The sequence below is a fragment of the Syngnathus floridae genome, chromosome 22 (genome assembly GCF_059516105.1).
Source record: "Syngnathus floridae isolate MCC-2025c chromosome 22, RoL_Sflo_1.0, whole genome shotgun sequence".
Taxonomy (NCBI): Eukaryota; Metazoa; Chordata; class Actinopteri; order Syngnathiformes; family Syngnathidae; genus Syngnathus; species Syngnathus floridae.
The window spans coordinates 1,915,509-1,935,236 of NC_142434.1; the positions used below are offsets into that span (position 1 = coordinate 1,915,509).

The window sequence follows — 19,728 nt, forward strand, 5'->3', positions numbered from 1 at the left end:
GTATAATGTAGGATTACATTTTCTTATTTGACACTGATTTATTATAAATGGACCTTTTTGGAAAAGTTTCAAGTCAAACAGATTGCCGCTGAAGTTTGTTTTATTAGTGCAATTAGCGTAGCAAATAATAAATTACTTAATGGCTCATAAAGTACAGTACTTGTATTCATAGATCCTGAGCAGACAATGATATTTTTTTTACATGATTAAATACATGCAACATTTAAAGCGCCAATCCGAAGAGCACATTGCGGAAATAACATTACTCGGACATACAAAACGTATCCTTATTCACATTTTTATCCTATCTCCCTAAAACTCATTAATTCTTTTAAATATCATAGCAAGGAAAGAGGCAGCAACTATTAATGCGTTCTAGGAAAGATTGTCAAGTGTATGCGCCGTTGTAAAACATGCTGATTAGAAAAAGATTTGTGTACAAATGGAAATGATTCTTTTGTAGAAAAGAACCATGACAAACATCACAGCACTAGTTAATGCACTTAACGGCTTGTTGCGGCTCAGAAGAATCTCAAAATGCAAAATTACAAAAAAACCAGTGGTCTTAATTCTCAATGATCTAAAATCTGATGGAAGTAAACATCTTGACGCACCTTGTTCAGCGACTCGCTCTTGTCATGCTGGTGACTGCACGTAAAATCAAAGGCCATCATCACACCACCCTCTGGAGGATGTAGAGGATGCCGACGTTGTCGATGGTGATGAACGTGGAAAAATCGGGAGACACGTGGACCTTCTTCAGCGCGCTTCCTGTTGGATTGAAGGTCTGCAGGGCTTCGCCTTTGTCCACGTCCCACCACTGGATGAGATGACAGATGAGGTTTGGAAGCAAAAAATGTTTGTGGTGGCGAGTGGTACCTTAATGTATCCGCCCGTGGACACCAGGAGGGAGTCGTCCGGGGAAAAATGCAAGTCGGTCACCCAGCCTCCGTGCAACGAGTCTAGCCCGTCCTTTCCGGCCCGTGAGCATATCTTCAGCAAGGAGCCTTCTGCAACACTCCACAGCTGTTCAAGTAAAAAATAAAACATGAGACACGGTCGGTATTCCTGGATGATGGGCTAAAAGAACCTACCCGGATCTCGCCGCTGTCGTCCCCCGTCGCCAGTAGTCGCCCGTCCCGGGAAAAGCGGCAACTCCTGACGCAGTCTTGATGCCCGCAGAGTATGTGGACACAGTGCCAGGACTCATTTTGCCACACCTTAAATATCATGAGAAAAAAAACATTCAGAGAAAAAAAAGTATGGAAGAGCAGAGTGTGGCGTTAAAGCTTGGACCTTGGCAGTTTTGTCCGCAGAGGTGGTGGTGAAGAAACGTCCGTCCGGGGAGACGTGACAAGACAAAATGGCTCCCCGGTGTGCCTCGATGTGCTGCAGCTCCTCGCCGCTTTCCAGGTCCCACACCTGAGTGAGAGAAAGAGCCAAGTACTGTAATTTCCTGAGAAGATTTTTTTTTTTATGAGTTCTTACCTTGACTGTGCCATCAAAGGAGCAGGACAGCAGTCGCGTTCCAGCTGGCGACAGCAGAGAGAAGCATCGCACTTGCTCTTTGTGCCCCCGCAGCACTAAGCGCTCGAGCGACTGCCACTTCCACACCTGCACATGCAAACGCATCAGCGATGGCAATCCGAGGGGAGGGGCGAGGAGGAGACGAGGGTGCCCACATTGATGGTGGTGTCCTCGGATGACGTGATGAGCGTTTGGCCGGCGTGGAAGAATTGACACTGCAGTACCGTCTTGGTGTGACCCAGCAGGGTGGCGAGAACCTTCCCGGAGGGGATGGACAAAATCTGCCCAGACAACACCGACATTTAGGTGACTGTCACCCGAACCACAGAATGAGATCCAATCGTGTAGGATACCTGCACGGTGCCGTCCTCGGTGCCAAAGGCCACGGCCAAAGGCTTCGAGCAGAAACACGTGCATCGGATCCGCGACGCTATCTCCTCGGATTGAAAGATCAGCGAACCCGCTCTGCCAGCGCACACCTCCAACGCACACCACGCAGTCAGTCAAGCTGTCAATCAAACTGCCACGTTGCCGCCGACTCACCTGCAGTCTGTTGCAGTTGTCCGCGGCCGAAACCATAAACTCGCCGTCTTCTCCAGGATTAAAGAAAGCATCCGAGTCTCTCTTCAGGCGCACTGCAGAGGTGACGTGCACTTGATTTGTCTCCCATAGCTGCAAAAAATAAAAAAATCATTTTATTTTGACAGTTTCTATAGCGTCATTGACGTAACCCTGAGCACGTCTCACTCTGACGGTCTGGTCGTCGGAGCACGAGAGAAGTTGTGAGCCGTCGCGGGAGAACTGGACTCGCTGGACCCAACTCAGGTGACCGCTGCAGTCGGCCATCTTTTTATTCTCCTCCAGGTCCCACAACTGCAAGACAGGTTTTAGACTTCACTTTTGGATGGGATAAATCGAAGTTTCTCAAATTAAGTCTCGTACCTCCACCGCGTAGTTGGAGAAGGCGATGGCCAGCAGGTTGCTGGTGGGACACACGTCACAGTACTGCACCATACTCAGCCGCCCCGTTCGGATCTCTAACAGCATCTGCAACGTCTCCACGTCCATCACCTGCCGCAAAAAAAAAACGACACTCAAGAGAACCGCATTGACGCCATTAATGACACTCGCTCACCAAAATGGCGCTCCTGATGGCGCACACCACCCGCTTGCCGTCGCCCGTCCACGTGCTGCACTTGACTGGAACCTCCTCACCGGCATCTGAGCACCACTCCCGCACTTTGATGGTCTTCCACTCATTGGCGGAGGACACCTGGAAGAGCTGGAGTAGGACACGTAGCATTCGAGCATCTTTGCTTGAGAGGTGTGACTGAGAAGAAGACATTTACCTTAACGGTGCCGTCATTGGAGGAGGTGGACAGATACGTGTCGTCGGGGGAGAAACAACAGTGGTTGACCGGCTCATCGTGGCCAAACATGGTGTTCTGTGAAGAGGGCTTGTTCAGGTTCCACAGCTGAAACAAGGCAGAGATACATAAATTTCACAACACCCTCATTGCAAGACCGGCATTTAAAGTTATACGCATGGTCACGGAACAAATGAAACTATATTTACCTTGACGTTCAAAAAACTGTCATTAGAGCAAGTGGCCAGCAGGAGGCGCCGTGGTGTGTTGGTGAACTGGCAGTGGTTGACCTGCTCCTGGTGTTCCACCTCGAAGACCCTCAGCAGCATGCCGCGGTCCGCGTTCCACACCTTTAGACACAGGCATTCAAATTGAATGGAATAAAGTCATAAAATCAAATTTTCATTTTTACCTTGACTTTTCTGTCACTGGAGCAGGTTGCCAGGAGACGGTCGTCGGGGGAAAAGGCACAACATAGAATTTCGTCTTCTTGGGCTTCGATCTCGATCAGCTTCTCGCCGGACGTGCTCCTAAAAACCTAACAGTGTGGAAGGGAAATATGAAGGAAGCGTGACGCTATTTGTCATTTGTATCACTTCTAATCAGGTACCTTGAGCGTCTTGCTTGCTCCGCAGGAGGCGATTTTTGCTCCATCATGGGAAAAGCAGGCAGCGTAGATAGAGCCCTGGTGCGGATGGATCACCAGCCGGGACAGGCTCTCCACACTGCTCTTATTTCTGGACCAGGAGACAACTTGATGAAAACCCGTCCCGACACCATGAACGAGGCACGCTTGTTTGCTTACAGCCAATCAAAGTAGACCTTTCCATTTTTGGCCCGCTCCTGCGCCTGCTGCAGAGCCTGCTTGTAGACTTCCGAGTCCTGAGGCTGCGACAGAGCCAACTGGACCACGTCAGGGAATGGATTCTGCTCCAGCTGGTGCCCGTTGAGGGACAAAAACTCCTGGAAGTGACTGCGCACGTTGCTATTCTGCAAGGAGGGGTTACCTCAGTTACTTGAGCCATCCTCCATTTTTGATGTTGCTTACCTTTTTGTCCAAGATGGCTCCGTATTCCACAAAGTCATTTATAAGATGAGCTGGACCAAGTATCTGGGCCTTGTGGGCGACCCAGTCCAGTGAGAACATGAGCGAGTACAGCTCCTGGGAAGGGAAGAGCACCTTCAGGAATATGGACTCGACTCCCTAAACTGTACGTTTGTTACCTGGCAGAGATTGGCTTTGGCCATATGGTAGGTCAAGAACCGGATCCAGTAGAGGCATTCGTCGTCCTTGGAAGTGGGCGGAGCTTGGCTGTAGTGCAGCTGGTACTGACGCACCACTTTGGTGTGAAGGTTCTACAGCACAAGCACACGCGTGTCACTAAATTTGAACCTTTACCAAGCTGCCATCTCTACGGACCTCGAGTTGGGCCCGATTCTGCTCCACCAAGAAGTCGAGTTGGAGGTCATGGAGGTAGTATAGTTGAGGTTTTCTGTGATTGTCCACAAACAGAAGGGACTTGTTGACAAACTCCTCCAAGATGTCCTCCACCTCCTCGGGCTCCAGATCCCACAGGATGGACAACACCTGGAGAAAAAGCACCAGAACAAGATGTCGTTTGGATCGGTTCTGATATATAAATGAGCCTGGTGAGAGTTTTCACCTTGGCGGGAATTTTGACGTCAGGCTCCAGCACGGCGAGGTCTCGGTAGAGCTCACGGTGCTCGTCGGGCAGCACCTCGATACTGGCTGCCATGGCCTGGTCCAGCGCGTCGTAGTCGTACGACGACGACTTGCGGATGCGCTTGAACTGCTTCTGCTGCAGCTGCCGCAGGTAGTAGCTCCAACGGTCTGGCTTTTCTTTCAGCAGCGCGCCGATCAGGGAGACCACCAGAGGTGAGCCTGAAGCAGAACAAAGGCGTCAGAAAAGCAACTTTTTTTTTTTGGTAATGAGTTGCCAGCAAGAAACGGGATTGCGACATACCTTTACATTCTCTCACGATGCTCCGAGCCTCCTCAGGCAGACCTTCTTGTGCACTTTTAGTGTACAGGGCGAGAATCTCCAGGGCTTTGTTGTCTTCCAAACCACTCTCAACCTCAATGACATATTTAGCACCTGAAAAAGTTTTTATTTTTATACACAAGGTTGTTTGGGAATCACAGAATCACTTACCGCTCACTGAGTCGGCGAGGCTTCTATTCCTGGTGGTCAGAAGTATGCGACAGTGGATATCGAATGACTTGAGCACCGTGCTGTCCCAGATGTCGTCGAGAATCAGCAGAGATCTGGAAACCAACAAGCAAAACTCTCAAGGAATACTTCAATGTGATCATATGTGGCACAAATTATTTTCTAAGCTAATTTTTACCTGGGGTATCGGCGCAAGACAAGGAAGCGCAGACGTTCCTTGGCCTCGTCCAGGGAGGTGGGAGGTCGCTGGAGGGACTGGGAGTCCAGGCTCTGCTCCAGACGAAAGCACAGCGCTTGGATCTTCACCAGCAGGTCGGCTTTGTCCAGCTGGCCGATGGACAGCCAGTGGATGCCTCCTGGGAAGCAGTCTATGGCACAGAAAGAAAAATAGAGGATATCATCTTCAAATCAGCGAGCGAGACACCCAGAGATGAATCACCTTCAATCAGTCCCTGGTCTCGGACAGCTTCCCCCGCCAGCACGGATTTTCCCGAGCCGGCCATGCCGAACACCGTGACCCATCCCGGTTCCTTCCGGAGACGGCGGAGCTTCTCCCGGATCCGGTTGATCATCTCTGGTCGGCTGACGAAAACCACAGGCCTCTGAGGGACCCCGCCTGCACTCAGAACTACTTGGACTGAAAGAAAAAGGAAGGACTGGTCACACCCGCAGTTCAAGTTTTCAACTTCCTCTAATTCTCACCATCAGATGTGCTGTTAGAACCAGGAAGGTCGCCATGAAGCGTTTTGGCCAAGTCGTAGTATTGCTCTTTGACGAGAGCATTATAAAATGAGATAAAAGCATTGTTGTCCTTCTTGAGCAGGAGTTGCAGGAGCGCCTCTGCCTGCTCTTTCCCGTTAGGCTGCAGAATGACACAAAGTACATCAGTACATACTTCAGCAAGGAACTATTTTTATTTCCACCAACCTGGGCGCTGACACTCTCCTCCTCTTCTTCGCTCAGCACACCGTCGCTGATCATGTGATCCATCAGGTAGGTGGGCTTGATGTCCTGTTCCAGATTGCGGCGAAAGCGAAGCAGGCTGCTTCGCGCGCCTTCGTCCAGCATCATTGCCGACCATATAGGAACTAGTTGGACCAATTTCTGCAAGCGACACCCAAGTTGACATTTTTGAAATGAGTAGTAAAGCTACACAATTAGAAGCACTGACCTTCATTTATAGAGCAAATTTGAGTATTTTTTTCCCAATAAATAATAATATAATACTCTAAGAAGTATTTTTCATATTTTAGGTGTGTTTTTTCTAGTGTGAGGTCTTAAGTAATGTTTCCAAGCAAAATACTGATTTTGTCTTGAAACAGGAACATCTTTGAATGAGAAAACCACACATAAAAAAACTACTTTTCCTAACACTTTCAAAATTACATTTAATGTGAATATAAACTTGACCTCAACCTTGGAAGAATTAAAAAAAAATCATTGATAATTTCACAACTTCGAATCGAAACTCTCACTGCATGTCAAGACAAGTTCCCCCAGCACCTGAGCTAAGAAACAAAGAAAGTAATGGCGGAAGGCTACTTACGATTGTCTTCTTATCTCTACGAGGGAGAATTAATGTTAAATTGAGGATAACTGTAATTAAAAGTCACAAAATAAAATAAGAAGTGCCCAAAAGTACGAATTTACGATTCCTCGCGTCCACAGCCTTCTTCCTGGTCGACTCGCCCGGCAGGAGGTGACCAATAGTGTGCCAGAATCAAACCACGTGACGTATGAGGTCACCTGTTCTCCTTGTTTGTAACTGGGCAGACTGCTGGTGCCTTTAAGAACACGTTGTTTGGTAGGAAAATTGAGCATTTGTTTACAAAATGACAACGCGTATATACATCGAGAAAATATTTATTTCATCAGTAATTATCGATGAAACAAGTCAAAATAAGGACATTTATCAAGACGTACATTTACCTAATAGAGTATACCTTTGTTTTTTTTATTATAACGGGCCAATGAAGTAATATCACAATATGCAAATATAAATTGCCCTAAAAATGTATTCTTAAGTAGCTATTGCAAAAATGTTCAAATACCCAAGACATTATGTAAAACTATATACACGCTTGCATCAACTTAGTATAATTTTTACTTTTATTAAATGAAGTGTAGTACAGAAGAAAACAGCACATTTTTTTTCATGTAAACTTCAGTAAAGATAATAATTGCTGTTTTTGTTCTGTGCATCTTTGGAACCACACTGGATAACAATCCCTCTGGAGCTCAGAACCTTTTGTGTCTGTGTCCACACAGGTTCGATCAAGCCAATGCAGGAATACGATAAAGGGCCACAGTACCGAGCCATGTAACAAACATCACCAATCACACAAAACGTATCTATCACACAAACTGGAAAATTATCCTACAGTTACACAAGCAAAAATGATGAACACAAAAAAGCACTCGTGCATAAAACAAATATACAAAAAAACTCCCTAATATTTTTAATACCTTCTTTAAACGGTGAAGAGGTTTGTCGTATGATATATATCGAAAACATAAACAGTCATGATGTGTTATATATACACCTGTGTTGCTACTCTGCTAAATATAGGAATCAAAAATCATAATATTTTGTTCATCTATCTGTGCTAGTAATTCATAATTGTCAAGTCGTTGTTGTCAAACTATAATTTCCTCACTTCGGAGAACAATTTTATACTTAACATGTGCCTTGGCTGTTGGGAAACACTATCCTGTAAGTAAACACTTCACTGACAAAGTCAGCTCCCTTGTAAAAGAACAAAAACGGAGGTCGCAGGTTCATTCGGAGGCAACGGTGTCTTTAGGAAGCGAAGACGCCGCTGATGGCGGCGACGGGCTGTTGGCGAACATCAACTTCCTGATGATGTCGGCGTAAAAAGGTCCATACACCGCCTTGTTGTAGTTGACCAGAGAGAGGAACCTGGTGGCCAGCGAGACCAACTCAGAGTGAATGGCGGAGAGGCCGGCGGGCGTTTGCTCCAGTTTGGCTTGAGGTTTGGGATCGCAAATGAGCACCATGAAGTAGTGCTGCACACGGTCCTCTGCGGACGGAGCGAGACATTAGGACATGGGAGAGCGGAAACATCTGGATGTACGTACCGACGAGAGTCCGGATGGGGTTGTCCTTGTGGGCAATGCCGCTGATTTGGCCTGTGAGGGTCGCCTGCAACGCGGGGCTAAGCGTGGGGTAGCCTCTCTCCGCTAGAGACTTGTTCAACTCGCTGCAGATCTGAGCGCTGACGCCCACTAGCGCCTCCTGCAGGTTAAAAGTCCTGAAAAGCACAAAACAGAAGTGAGAGGGTGGTTTAGAAAATCTTAAGCGTACGCGTGCACTCACGGGTTGTGCATGTGGTCGAGCAGCACAGCCGTCATCCTCTTGAGGCGCTCGGACAGGACCGCCACGCCTTGGATGGGCCCGCCGACAGTGCTGTGGACGATGAGCAGAACCTCGTTGACCGCTTGCCAGCGCTTCAGCTGCGACTGCACCTCTCGCAGGCGAGCCTCGTCCGTCATCCACGTCTATACATGCCACACAAACAACAAAAACATTATTCTGTTGCATTCAGTTTTAAAATGATTTAAATATCCGCTCACCTCTGGGAGTGTGTGCTTCGTGTAGTCCCACATGAGGATGTGTAGGAAAGCCGCATTGAGGACTTGGAAGGGTCCAGGCAAGCACGGTTGTCCTTTTCCCCAGTTGCTGGGCATGGTGGACACAAGCTCCTCAAAAGTCCTTTTGATCCAAGCGGCGGTGTTGTCCAAAGCACCTAAAGGTGACACAGGAGACGTCAAACACGGATGTCCTCACTCGGTGGACGTTTTGTTAGAAGTCCACTCACCGGGCGTCTTGTCCAGGATGCTCTGGAAGGTCGCCCTCTCGTACTCCACGCTTTGCTTCTGCATGACGGGCCGCAGGTTGTTGATGGTCAGGTTCACAAAGTCGGCCTTCATCAGGTCGATCACGCGGAAGATCTCCCTAGTGGACGTTGAGCTGGCATCAACGTGGATTCTTCGCAGGAGACACGCACGGGGGTGTTTTACCTGAAGATCGTCACAATGTTGTCCGTGCTCTCCTTTAGCTTCTTGATCTCCTGGTCGCGGACGGGCGCGCACAGCTTCCCCATGACGCCGATAATGTACGAAGCGAGGCCCGCGATGTCCACGGCGTCGTTGTCCACCTGCTGCCTGATCAGGTCCATGTCCAGCACCTCCAGGATTTGTGTCCGCATGCGGTTGGCGCCGGGGTTGAGGAAGGATAGCAAAATCTAGCCGGCAAAGTGTAACCTCAGCATTTTTTCTGTCTTTTAAACATAAAATAATAATTTTGTACCTCTCGGATTTCCTCCAGCAGCTTGATGGCCTGCTGGTACTCCGGCGGGTCATCATTCAACTCTGTCTCTAGGATGTCCCAGAATGCCTTGTGGACGTTGTCGCGGACCATCTTCCATAAACTACAAACACAAGAAATGAACATTGCTCAACTTTGATTTTATTTTTTTAACTTTAACTGCATGATCCCTAGCAAGAATGTGACGATGAGAAGTTACTACCTTTGTCGTGCTCAACTAAACATCCAAAAATGTGTTCGGAAACAATAATAACGTTGTCTGAGTCACAAAGTCACAAATGTGGGTGTGTTTGCCTTAGCTATTATTCTATTATGTGTGTGGTAACAGGTTTATTGGAGCTTCCACAAACTAGTAGAAGTGGTTTGACATTGTTCTGCCTGTCGAAACATGTCGGAGATATGAACAAAGATGCATTCTTTATATTCAATAATGCTTTTTAGACCATCCATCCATTACCTGAACTGCAATTAATTAAAATTAGGTACTGTAGGTGGGAATCGGTGCTTCAGTTTACCGTACAACATTTTCTCAACTTATACGATTTGTTTCACCTACAACTTTCCAGGAGAGCAAGCAGCCCCGACTTGTTCCACGACGCAGTGCAAATATTTGTGGGTGGCGCGAACCCAAATGAGCGACGATAAACGTTGATAGCTTTACAAGCGTGATGACAACCTGTCCTCGGGCAAGGTGTTGGGCTCCAGGTGGAAGTTGCGGTTGACGACTATCTCGTGGAACAAGCTGAGGTTGGAGAGGTCTCTGGCGGAGCCCATTACCTCGTCCAGGGTGAGCGTCTTGGGAGGGCTCGCTGGTAGAGGTCCCACAGAAAGTTTTATCTCCACTTCCGCATTGACACGTTTAAATAAAGCCCAGAAAACGACGTAGGCACTCACAGGAGGGTGAGCAGTGCTTACTGCAGCCATCGCTGGTGAAGCTCTCGCGCGAGCAGTCGGTGTCGCTGGCCGACGCGGTGCTGTCGCAGCGCCCCGACGACGACTCGCCGTCGCTGCCCTGCTCGTCGCCGCTGGAGCCGGAAGACGGACGCTCGTTGTTCAGGGGCATCTTCAAACTGCGAGGCAGAGTGTGCATTTTCATTACAAACCCCCGAGTCGGACCATCGCCATGGAAACGGTTGCTATATGATGCAAGCCAGAGTTAAAAACAAAACAACAATACACTAACAGCTTGTTTTCAATGGGAATGAGATCAAATGTCTCCATGGCAATGCTGGAAAGCGGAGGGCTCCTCAACTGCAGGATCCAGTTACATTGGAGTTCTTCTCAAAGTAAAAGTGTGATAAAAAAGATTCCCTAGATGCGGCAGGGAACTAAGAAGGTGACATAAGCGCAACCCCACTGGCTGCTTTTAAGAGCTACGATTATCTGGATTATCTGGGAAGACGAAGTCTTAATTAAATGTGCACCATCACATCACGACTTTTCAAAATTTATTTTAGAATCCATTTCCACAATTAGACAGCTGTCTACTATTATCTAAGGCCCACTGGAGTGCTCGTTCTGCTATCTGGAGCTAAAAATGAATGCCAACTCCCACTTTGGTTTAAAGATAGCACTTGTAAGGTGGGGGTCGTGTGTGTGTGTCCGCTGTGTGGTTCATTACATCATCTGCACGAGCAGATAGCTAGGTCACATAAAAAAACAGCAGGCCAATTTCCACGGATTATCCAGAGTGAGTCCGGATTTGAGATTATTTCTGGCAAGTGCGCTTCCTTCACGACGTATTAAAACAACATTTTTTATTCCTGAGGCTATTGGGAGTCTTATTTTTACTTCACACATGTTTACTTGCAGTCTGTGGGAGAAATTATGTCATCAAATATCTACAACACAGTCAAAATGAATGTATATTGGATGAATTTCACGAGCAAAAGTGTAGAAAAGATATGGAATATCGTATAGACTCAATTGTGCATGGATATTTTGTAAAGTGTCAGGACAAAGAGGTCCAGATTGCTGCAGCACAAGGTAAACAAAACAGTGGAGAAGGAGGCGGGGCTTAATTGAATAGCCACTCCCCATTGGCTAGCACCGCCCGTCCATCATCCCTACATGGAAAATCTTTGGTTCCGAGTACAGCACATGGACCGAAAAAACATCCAGACACGCGTGAGAACATGGTACACGTGATCTGCAGTCACTCTCCAAACAAGAAGAAAAGCCATTAACGTATTTTCAAATAATAATTTAAAACAACTAACATTTATTCACCAAGCCATCTGGACACTTTTGTTGTTTACATTCTCGCCTGTTGTTTTTTTCTGGTGTTTTTTTTTTATGTTAAACACATTGACTGTACGATTATGCTTACTTTTATGCGTCATTTGCATACCTAAACAAAAACCCACTTGTAATTTCGGTCAGGTTTATGTAAAATAAACACAAGCTGCAGCCAATTCGACGATTCTACCACCGCAAAACTCGCATTGGAGCGAGGCATGGTTAAAACACGCACACAATAAAGTGCATTAGTAGTGAGTTCTTACCTCGATTAAGTCTCCCGAGTAGGAGACTAGTAAGAAATTGTTGCCTTGTGAAACGAAGTTTCGTTGTTTTCTGTGTTGCAAGCTTGACGATTTAAAGGTCCTTCGACACTTCGGAGGAGCTTGAGGACATACGGACGAAACCATTTGTGACACGCAGGGGTGGGATTTAAGAACACGCGCAGAAAGAGAAGTCCAGACTGTCATCAATTCAATAAAATAGTAACAGTATTAATAAACCCGTACAATAAGTGTATATATATAAAAGATGTGCTGCACATTTTGACTGGAAGTCAAAAACACGCCTGATAAGACTACTGTACCCTCCTTCGTAAAATGGTACACTCTCCTTGGGTTTATGTATGAGGTTTTTGTTTACGGATGTGACTTCACTAAGGAATAAAATAACAACTCTCGTCATCGTAGGAGACTTTATTACACATTTACGTTTTCCTTCTTTTACACGTAAACGAGTAAAGATAGAATTGTCATGATTATGTGATGTGTGAATTGCAAATGGTAGTTAGGCGACTTTACCCCATCACAAAAATAAATACACACTCCCGAACGATTGTATATTTTCCTTTATATGTACACATTTTCATTGAACCACCTCAGATCATTATGAAATCACAAATAACACACAAATGCCAGCAGTGGAGTTTGGGAGATGCAAAATTGGAATGACCAGAAGCTTTCAACGGAACCAGTATTTAATGAGCTGTGTGGCCAATCAGTCCAGTATGAACCATCACAAAGAATCATTAATATTGCACAAGCGTCATCACCTAAGGCCTCTCAAATTCTCTCTCACACCCAACTAAAACTGTAAAGGAGCATCCAATTAAAAAGTTTTTGAAAAGTGCACAGAACTAAATAGATTGACTTCATTCACTATTTAAAATTGAAGATGTGTAAAACAGGAATGATTTGAAGACAAAAGCTAAATTGGGAGGTTGAAAGAAAAAAAAAAGACAATCAATACAAGCTTAACCCTGTAAGGCACAAGAGCCTACAATGCGCCTTGTTAGCATTAGCATCTAGCGACAAGTGATACTCCAGTCATACTGCATTTAAAAGAAGTGGAAATGTAAATGGGTGTATTAGGTCACTGCTGCTGGAGACTGTTGCCATGGAAGCGGTCGTGGAAAAAGGCCCAACTTCCCGGATGCTACACGTCCAGCTACCTCCCTCCCGGATGTCCTCAAAGAGTCTGAATAAGGTAACTCCGATTCAAAAAGTAACTCTCAACTCCCATGTGCACCCCTTAAGAACATCAAGTAGAAAAGAGTAAGAAACCCACAGCTTTGTAGAAGACAGCATACAAGAAGTAACACGTCGCCCTTCAAATACAAATGAGGTGCAGAATGTGAGCGCGATCAAAAATAGACACAGCAAAAGTGGACCTTTTCGTTCTACTTCACAGTGGATCTTTTCAGCCAAATAAGTCTTTCAGGTCGGTGTTGGCGGACGTACCGTGCTTCAGTCCGCTTTGGTTGGCGCCAGCGGTCGTTTGAGAGAAGTTCTGCGGGCTGAAAAAAGGGTTCGCTTGCATCCCGAATGCCGCCGACGGAGCCCCCTGCAAAGCGGGCTGAGCGTTCTGCCCCGGAGAGAACTGGCCCAGCCAAGGGGTTCCGCCTAAGGGCGCCATTTGGTTGAGGGAGACTTTGGGCTTGTTGGATGTGAAAAGGCTGTCTAGCGCTGACATGTTCATCTGGCCTTGGTTCTGCGCCAGGGCGCCAAAGTTGGGGGTGCTGGTGGTGGAGGCCATGCCGCCACCGTAGATGGCGGAACCCGGCGGCCTCATGCTCATCCCGACGCCCGCCGCGGGAAAGCCCATGGCCGGGTTGAAGCCGTTGGACACCGGGGGGCCCATGGAGGAGGAGGAGGGGAAGGGGGACATGGCGGCGGGTGCCTGCGACATAGGTGCTCGAGGCGTGTTGCTCAAGGACATACTGTTCAGGGACGCCATGTTAGTGAGCAAGCTGCTGGTCAGATCTTTTGCCTGGAAAAAAAAAAAGGACAAGAAATAGAGTAGTAGAATAATCAGCGTCAAGGAAGTGTGTTGGAGTGATAGATTGCAAAAAAAAAAATACCTGTGAGTTGGCAGACGTGGTCGGTTTGATACTTTGTGGCGCCAGTGGCTGCTGACTCCGCAGTTTGGCCGCCTGCTCCTGCTCCTTAGCCAGTCGCTGCTTCTCCTCCAGAGTCAGAGACATCTAAAGAGAGCGTTGATGACCAGATGCTTGTAAAAAGAACAAAAAAAAGTGGTCATCTTACTCTGTTAGGCTGCGGGGGTGCCGCCGAGGATCCGTTCTCCTTGCCGTTCAGCCCCGTGCTGCCGAAGATGTCATCGATCTGAAAAAACATAATTGTGCTTTGATTAACAATGAAATTAAAGTATTATTTCTTGCTCTTGACCAGGAAATAAACACACCTGGTGCGACGACGGCGGGCCCTTGGTCTCCTCTGATGGCTTCTCTGTGCCGGAGATGTTCAAACTCCTGACGGGAAGCAATTTTAGAGGAAGAAGGTTGCTTTTATGTTGTCAACGTTTCAAATGTAAATCACCTCTGCTGCTCCTGCATGATGTGCAGCTGCTCCAGTTTGGTCTTGTGCTCGGCCTCCATGCGGCTCAGCATCTCTCGGATGACCACCATGAACGAATTGAACTGAAATGAAAAATACATTTAATGACTGGAACCTTGATTTTACACAAAATAAAAAATCCTACCTGATTAAGGTTGAGGTTGTTGTCAATGCTAAGTGAAACCAAGTACGGCAGAGTCTTGGCAGCCAGGTTCTCCTTGGGGATGCCCAGCTTCTTGTGACTGAAGGTGCACTTGTAGATTCCTAAAGGGGTGACAGTGAGGTGGCGCCCCTCAAAAAACAAAATCAGAAAGCTGAGGATTAAAAACTCACCCAGGATTCCCATGAGCACCGCCGGCTCCCTGGAGGGGATCTGCTGCAGGAAGGGCAGGATCTCATCAATGACAAACCACTTGTCCATGTACTCCAGGATCTTCCCGAGACACACCAGCGAGTTGACGCGCACCTACGCGGCGGCCACATGAAGGGAAACATCACGACGGGCTCACGTGTGTTTCCGGTGCGGGCGGAAAAAGACTCACGGCGAGCGAGGACGTCTGCAGGCAGGCGGACTTGATGCGAGGGATGAGGGAGTTCTTAATGGAGGGGTAGTCGATCAGGTTGATGAACGTGGGAATGATGTTGAGGCACAGCTCCTGGAAGACGGCGCGGCACGTAAATCAGGTCAAACTCGAAACAACTATTTAAAGAAGTCGTCCCGCGATGCTAACAAAGACACAAAATGGCCACCTGGATCTGCACAGAAGGTGCTTCCAGGGCTCGGTAAACCATCGGCAGCACGCTGTTCTTGATGTCCTCGGCCGGCGTTTTGGTCAAGAGCAGGTCCATTTTTTGCAGGAAGATCAGCAGAATCTGCATGGGGGCACAGGCAGGGAGTTAGAAATGCACTTCCTGTGCAAGAAGGTCAAACACTGGCTGAGCACCTACCATGTTACTAGCCTTAAGAAGCATGGGAGGAGATAGAAAGACACGTCGGATAAAGAGACGAAGCGGCCGCTGAGTGTGTGTGTGCGGTCTACCTGGACGGGCTCCTGCTGCTTGAAGACGGGCGTGAGGTCGGGCAGGACGAAGCGGACGTACTCGTCCTTGGTGCACTCCTCGGCGATGAGCAGCACGTTGGGCAGCACGAAGGGGACCATGTCCGGGTTGACGAACTCCGAGGTGAGCGAGGGAAGGATGCGGTACACCACCACTCTCTTATAGAGACAAAGCGGCCAATTCTCATTTTCCATTCTCATGATGCCATTCATCTAAGGTTTACCTTGGGGAGTTTTGGCAGGACTTTGGGGAGGCTCTTGTAGAACTGAGACTTCTGCAGATTATCTCTCTGGAAGAGCGAGTCAAAGTACTGCAGCGTCATCGCCCCCACGTCGTCAAAAAATGGAATCTGTTTCATTCAGACGGGAGGAATTTATTAGACGGGCGCGAGACGAGGATGATCATCAGGCGTCGAGGCCGACCTTGGTGATCTGGTCGGCGTCGGGGCGCACGTTGGGCGTGACGCTGAGGAGCATTTTCACGTGGTCGCGCACCTCCTCTGGAATCTTGTTCAACAGCGCCGGACTTATGTTGGTGAGCTGCGACAAAACAAAATGGTCAGCACGTCAACCGGTTTTGAGTGGTCGTCCCTCGGCGGTCACCTGATCCAACTGCCGGCTGAAGCTTTTGAAGATGTCGTGCTTGTTGACGGCGAAGACGGGCTTGCCCTCGTTGAAGATGGCGTGCGCCACCACGCCCAGCGAGTACATGTCGGAGGCCGTGTCGCAGCTGACCGACAGGATGTATTCGGGGGCCAGGTACTCGGGGTTGGGCAGGCACAGCGGCGGCAGGTTGGGTTCCCATTCCTTACACGAGTATTTGGGCTGTCGACAAAATGAATCTTATGAACTCGTTTCGAAAAAGTGGATTGTGTCTCTTTTCACTCACATCAGCGTCTGACGGATTGCTGGATGAAATACTGAAATCAAAGCCCATAATTTTCCACGATCCACTCTTATTGAGAATGATGTTCTCCGGACACAAGTTCCCGTGGACCATCTTTACTCCACTGTGCAGGAAGGACAAACCCTCCGAGATCTAAAATGACAATGAAAAGGAGACTCAAAGACCCGATTTTGAATCAGTTTGGGGATTTTTTTTCCTCTCACCTGGAGCAGGCCGTACTTGGTTTCCACGTCGTACAACTTGTACTCCTTGATGTCGTTGGGCACGGGGCTAGGCAGGTTGTCCCAGTGGCCCAGCACGTTGGACAGGCTGGCGAAGACCGGCTCCGTGCAGAAGGCCAGACAGTCTCTGGAGAAGAAACATTGACACATTTTACGATCTGTCGAAATGAGCAGAACTTGTGGCTATAACGACGACAAAAACTAAACGGGTAAATCACCGAGACTCCTCCAGAGGATGCTGAACGGTCAAGAGACGGGGGTGTCGCAGTCGGGTCAGCTGTTGCACCCCTCGCTTCAAGGAGTCCAAGATTTGGTCCTTGTCAAACTTCTGGTACTTATCAATCATCTTCTTATCAAAAACAAATACAGCCACTTCCTGGAAATGCCCCAAAACATCTTGTGAGCAATTCTATTCCTACGAAGGAGTAGTATCATACGACGCACCTGCTTGGTGGACTTCTTAGTGCCGTTGTAGATCCTCCAGCACATCCCCGGACCGCCGCTGGCGATGTGTCGGCCCACTTCGAACTCTCGCGTGACCGGGTTGCCCATGACGGCGCTCGTGACGTCGGCCGTCACTTTGGTGACGGTGCTCTTCAGCTTGTTCAGCATGGACTCCATGTTGAGGCCGGAGCGGGCAGCTGGAAGGAAGAACGGGCCCGGTTCGGAGCTCGTGTTAGGTAAGTTGATCATTTTTCTTTCGAGAAATGTCTTTGAGCTACGTCTCGCCAAATAAGGCTTTCAAAACGATTGAAAAGGGAAGTTGATGCCAGGTTACGCAACGATAAGTCTGAAAGAAGTTGAATAAATGTTGATGTCACTGTGCAGTGGGCTAAATTAAGCATCTTATTTGATGGAGGTAGACATGAATTAGAAACTGAGGCTGTACAATATTGTCCTTTTGCAATCACTTGGAAATCTAAATCAATCCGAATGTATGCCAGAAACATTTTCAGTGGTAATTTAAACACATTGGTGATGAGTTAAATCGTATTTGAAAAAGAATAAATCACGGAAGTAGCATTATTGATGCCGAGCTCGTCGGGGCTAGGACAGGTGACCCCCTGGCTCGCTGACATTTGTACAACCCGTGAAGTTAAAGCACACTTTGAGTTAGTGATTAAATATTTCGATTTAACATCCCTGGAGTGACTCACCGACCGCGGCAGTCGTGAAGCGAAGCTAACTAGCTGACAATGCGCAGTAACACCGAAGTCGTAACGATCAAGGGTCGCCAACTGCTATTTGGTCTCCTCGCGGTAACTTACACGAATGTAGGACAAGATGTCTCCAGGTGACTCCTTGGGAAAAAGCCCACTCCCCGAGGAGCGCTGTCACTGGCTTGTGCGACTCACAGCCCTCATGTTTTCTAGCCTGCAGAATGTGCTAGCATGCTAGCATGCTAGGACGTCTGACAATGCTACTTCCGGCTTTGATGAACCAAAGGTGACGTCACGGATGTCTGGGCGGCTCACTATTTTGCAATACTCAAGAAAAGAAGCCCATGAATAAGGAAATGTCTCGAACCATCATTCCATCTTATCGAAGGCAATGACGTTAACCATTCGACCAAAGCCTGTTTGAATACAATAGATTTGGTCATATTGATAAAGTGAGTCGCTCGTTCCTTCTTTGGAGCTCCGCTGTGGGCTGCGCGTTCACGTCACACACCTGCAGTGTAGTGTTGGCTCGTGAGTGAACGATGGGTTCAAAAGAACGAATCTTTTCAGTTCATATGACTTCAACCAGTAGGTGTCGGTAATGCCCATTGAAGCTGGTGCCACCTCGCCGTAAAACGAAACGAAGAAGAAAATGACGTCACTTTCCCTTCACGAACGAGTCGTGAATTGCATTTCCCGTTCACCGACAAACAAATCTGTGAGTGAGTGATTCGCATTTCCAGTTCATCGCGAGAACGAATCAGTGAGGGAACGGCTTTCCTGACTTCCTGACTTTCCCGTTCGCGAACGAGCCTTCCTTCCTTCCCGTGCTTCAACGGATCAGTCAGTGAAGGTGTTGCGTCTCCCTCCCGGCGTGAACTTTGTGAGTCAGAATGTCGATTTGCCAAGAAAAGAAAGAACCACTCACTGAAACGCCACTTCTTTTATGCACGTTTTCTCCAAGCTAACGGCTAACTTTATTGTATTTTTTAACTTTTTATTCTATTTATTTATTTTGCACTGATCGGTTGGCACTTGCTGTCATGTGTGACAATGACAATAAAGATCTATTGTATTCTGAAGGGATGCGCCGTTATGCAAAAACGGGGAGATTTTGCTTCTCTTTGGGTAACCTTGATTTTAAAAGTTAAAGTTCCAATGATCGTGAGCAGCAGCGGAGCCCCATTCAACCCCTTACACTGAGTGCCAAGCAGGGAAGAAATGGGTACCATTGTTATAGTCACTGGTATGACTCGGCAGGGGTTTGAACCCACAACCTCCCAAACTCAGGGCGGACACTCTCCTCTGAGGCCACTGAGCTGGTAAGCACTTGTATCGTAGTATAACACTTATAGTGGTTTTTAAATAACGTGTATGCATATATACGCCTAAATATTGTTATCCAATATATCTACTGCAATTTCAGATTGCTGGTTTGAAATTTACTTTTAATATTATTATTTTTAATAAGCATTTATGTTAAAACTTGTCTGGTGTTTTATTCCTTGTTTCTTTATTCGCCAATTAAAACATAAAAATCAGACTGCTTTATATGACAATATGTGTAGGTACACCTCATGGACACTTCAATAGGTACGCTACACGAGGTTAAAAAAAGAATAAATAAATAAAGGGTTAATTGCACAATAAAAGCACATTTAAGTATAGTCTCTTACCTGGGCTTGAACCAGGATCTATCCCACGTAAGAGCCCATGTCATCAACCAGTCGGCTATTTAGACCATATAGTTTGCGGTCGTCTGCACTGTTTTGTACTAGTGATGTGCATTCCAGTTTCAAGTGAATTGAATCTTTAGAATCGGTTCACTGAAAACATTTGTAAGTTTAACTTTGGGTAC

General features: G+C 47.4%; 3 protein-coding genes across 5 annotated transcripts; all 3 read right to left on the minus strand.

Annotated features, from left to right (window-relative positions):
* Window positions 1-82: 82 nt before the first annotated feature.
* On the minus strand, window positions 83-6,800 carry apaf1 (apoptotic peptidase activating factor 1). Its single transcript, XM_088366863.1, has 27 exons — window positions 6,633-6,800; window positions 6,014-6,190; window positions 5,789-5,948; window positions 5,526-5,723; window positions 5,265-5,454; window positions 5,069-5,181; window positions 4,880-5,011; window positions 4,559-4,797; window positions 4,315-4,482; window positions 4,119-4,250; window positions 3,943-4,056; window positions 3,700-3,884; window positions 3,505-3,631; window positions 3,307-3,432; window positions 3,104-3,244; window positions 2,877-3,002; window positions 2,663-2,809; window positions 2,470-2,598; window positions 2,275-2,400; window positions 2,071-2,199; window positions 1,881-2,006; window positions 1,683-1,808; window positions 1,489-1,614; window positions 1,297-1,422; window positions 1,095-1,220; window positions 880-1,026; window positions 83-820 (listed from the first exon to the last, which is right to left on the minus strand). Exons 2-27 carry the CDS (start codon window positions 6,155-6,157, stop codon window positions 674-676), a joined length of 3,750 nt encoding a protein of 1,249 aa, XP_088222989.1. The 5' UTR covers window positions 6,158-6,190; window positions 6,633-6,800; the 3' UTR covers window positions 83-673.
* Window positions 6,801-7,172: 372 nt separating this feature from the next.
* On the minus strand, window positions 7,173-12,301 carry tcp11l2 (t-complex 11, testis-specific-like 2). Of its 2 annotated transcripts, none has more exons than XM_088367551.1 (10): window positions 11,939-12,301; window positions 10,329-10,497; window positions 10,111-10,243; window positions 9,417-9,537; window positions 9,128-9,351; window positions 8,926-9,062; window positions 8,681-8,853; window positions 8,424-8,605; window positions 8,186-8,358; window positions 7,173-8,127 (listed from the first exon to the last, which is right to left on the minus strand). In XM_088367551.1, exons 1-10 carry the CDS (start codon window positions 12,140-12,142, stop codon window positions 7,865-7,867), a joined length of 1,779 nt encoding a protein of 592 aa, XP_088223677.1. In that variant the 5' UTR covers window positions 12,143-12,301; the 3' UTR covers window positions 7,173-7,864. The 2 variants fall into 2 exon arrangements, with proteins under 2 accessions (XP_088223677.1, XP_088223678.1); XM_088367552.1 differs by having other exon boundaries at window positions 10,329-10,504.
* Window positions 12,302-12,501: 200 nt separating this feature from the next.
* On the minus strand, window positions 12,502-18,415 carry scyl2 (SCY1 like pseudokinase 2). Of its 2 annotated transcripts, none has more exons than XM_088366422.1 (18): window positions 17,979-18,415; window positions 17,155-17,351; window positions 16,929-17,086; window positions 16,693-16,837; window positions 16,472-16,621; window positions 16,186-16,407; window positions 16,006-16,122; window positions 15,807-15,932; window positions 15,565-15,741; window positions 15,275-15,397; window positions 15,067-15,180; window positions 14,858-14,990; window positions 14,670-14,788; window positions 14,507-14,607; window positions 14,373-14,439; window positions 14,216-14,293; window positions 14,032-14,154; window positions 12,502-13,940 (listed from the first exon to the last, which is right to left on the minus strand). In XM_088366422.1, exons 2-18 carry the CDS (start codon window positions 17,329-17,331, stop codon window positions 13,371-13,373), a joined length of 2,700 nt encoding a protein of 899 aa, XP_088222548.1. In that variant the 5' UTR covers window positions 17,332-17,351; window positions 17,979-18,415; the 3' UTR covers window positions 12,502-13,370. The 2 variants fall into 2 exon arrangements, with proteins under 2 accessions (XP_088222548.1, XP_088222549.1); XM_088366423.1 differs by lacking the exon at window positions 17,979-18,415 and adding an exon at window positions 17,868-17,884.
* Between the last annotated feature and the right edge of the window lie 1,313 nt (window positions 18,416-19,728).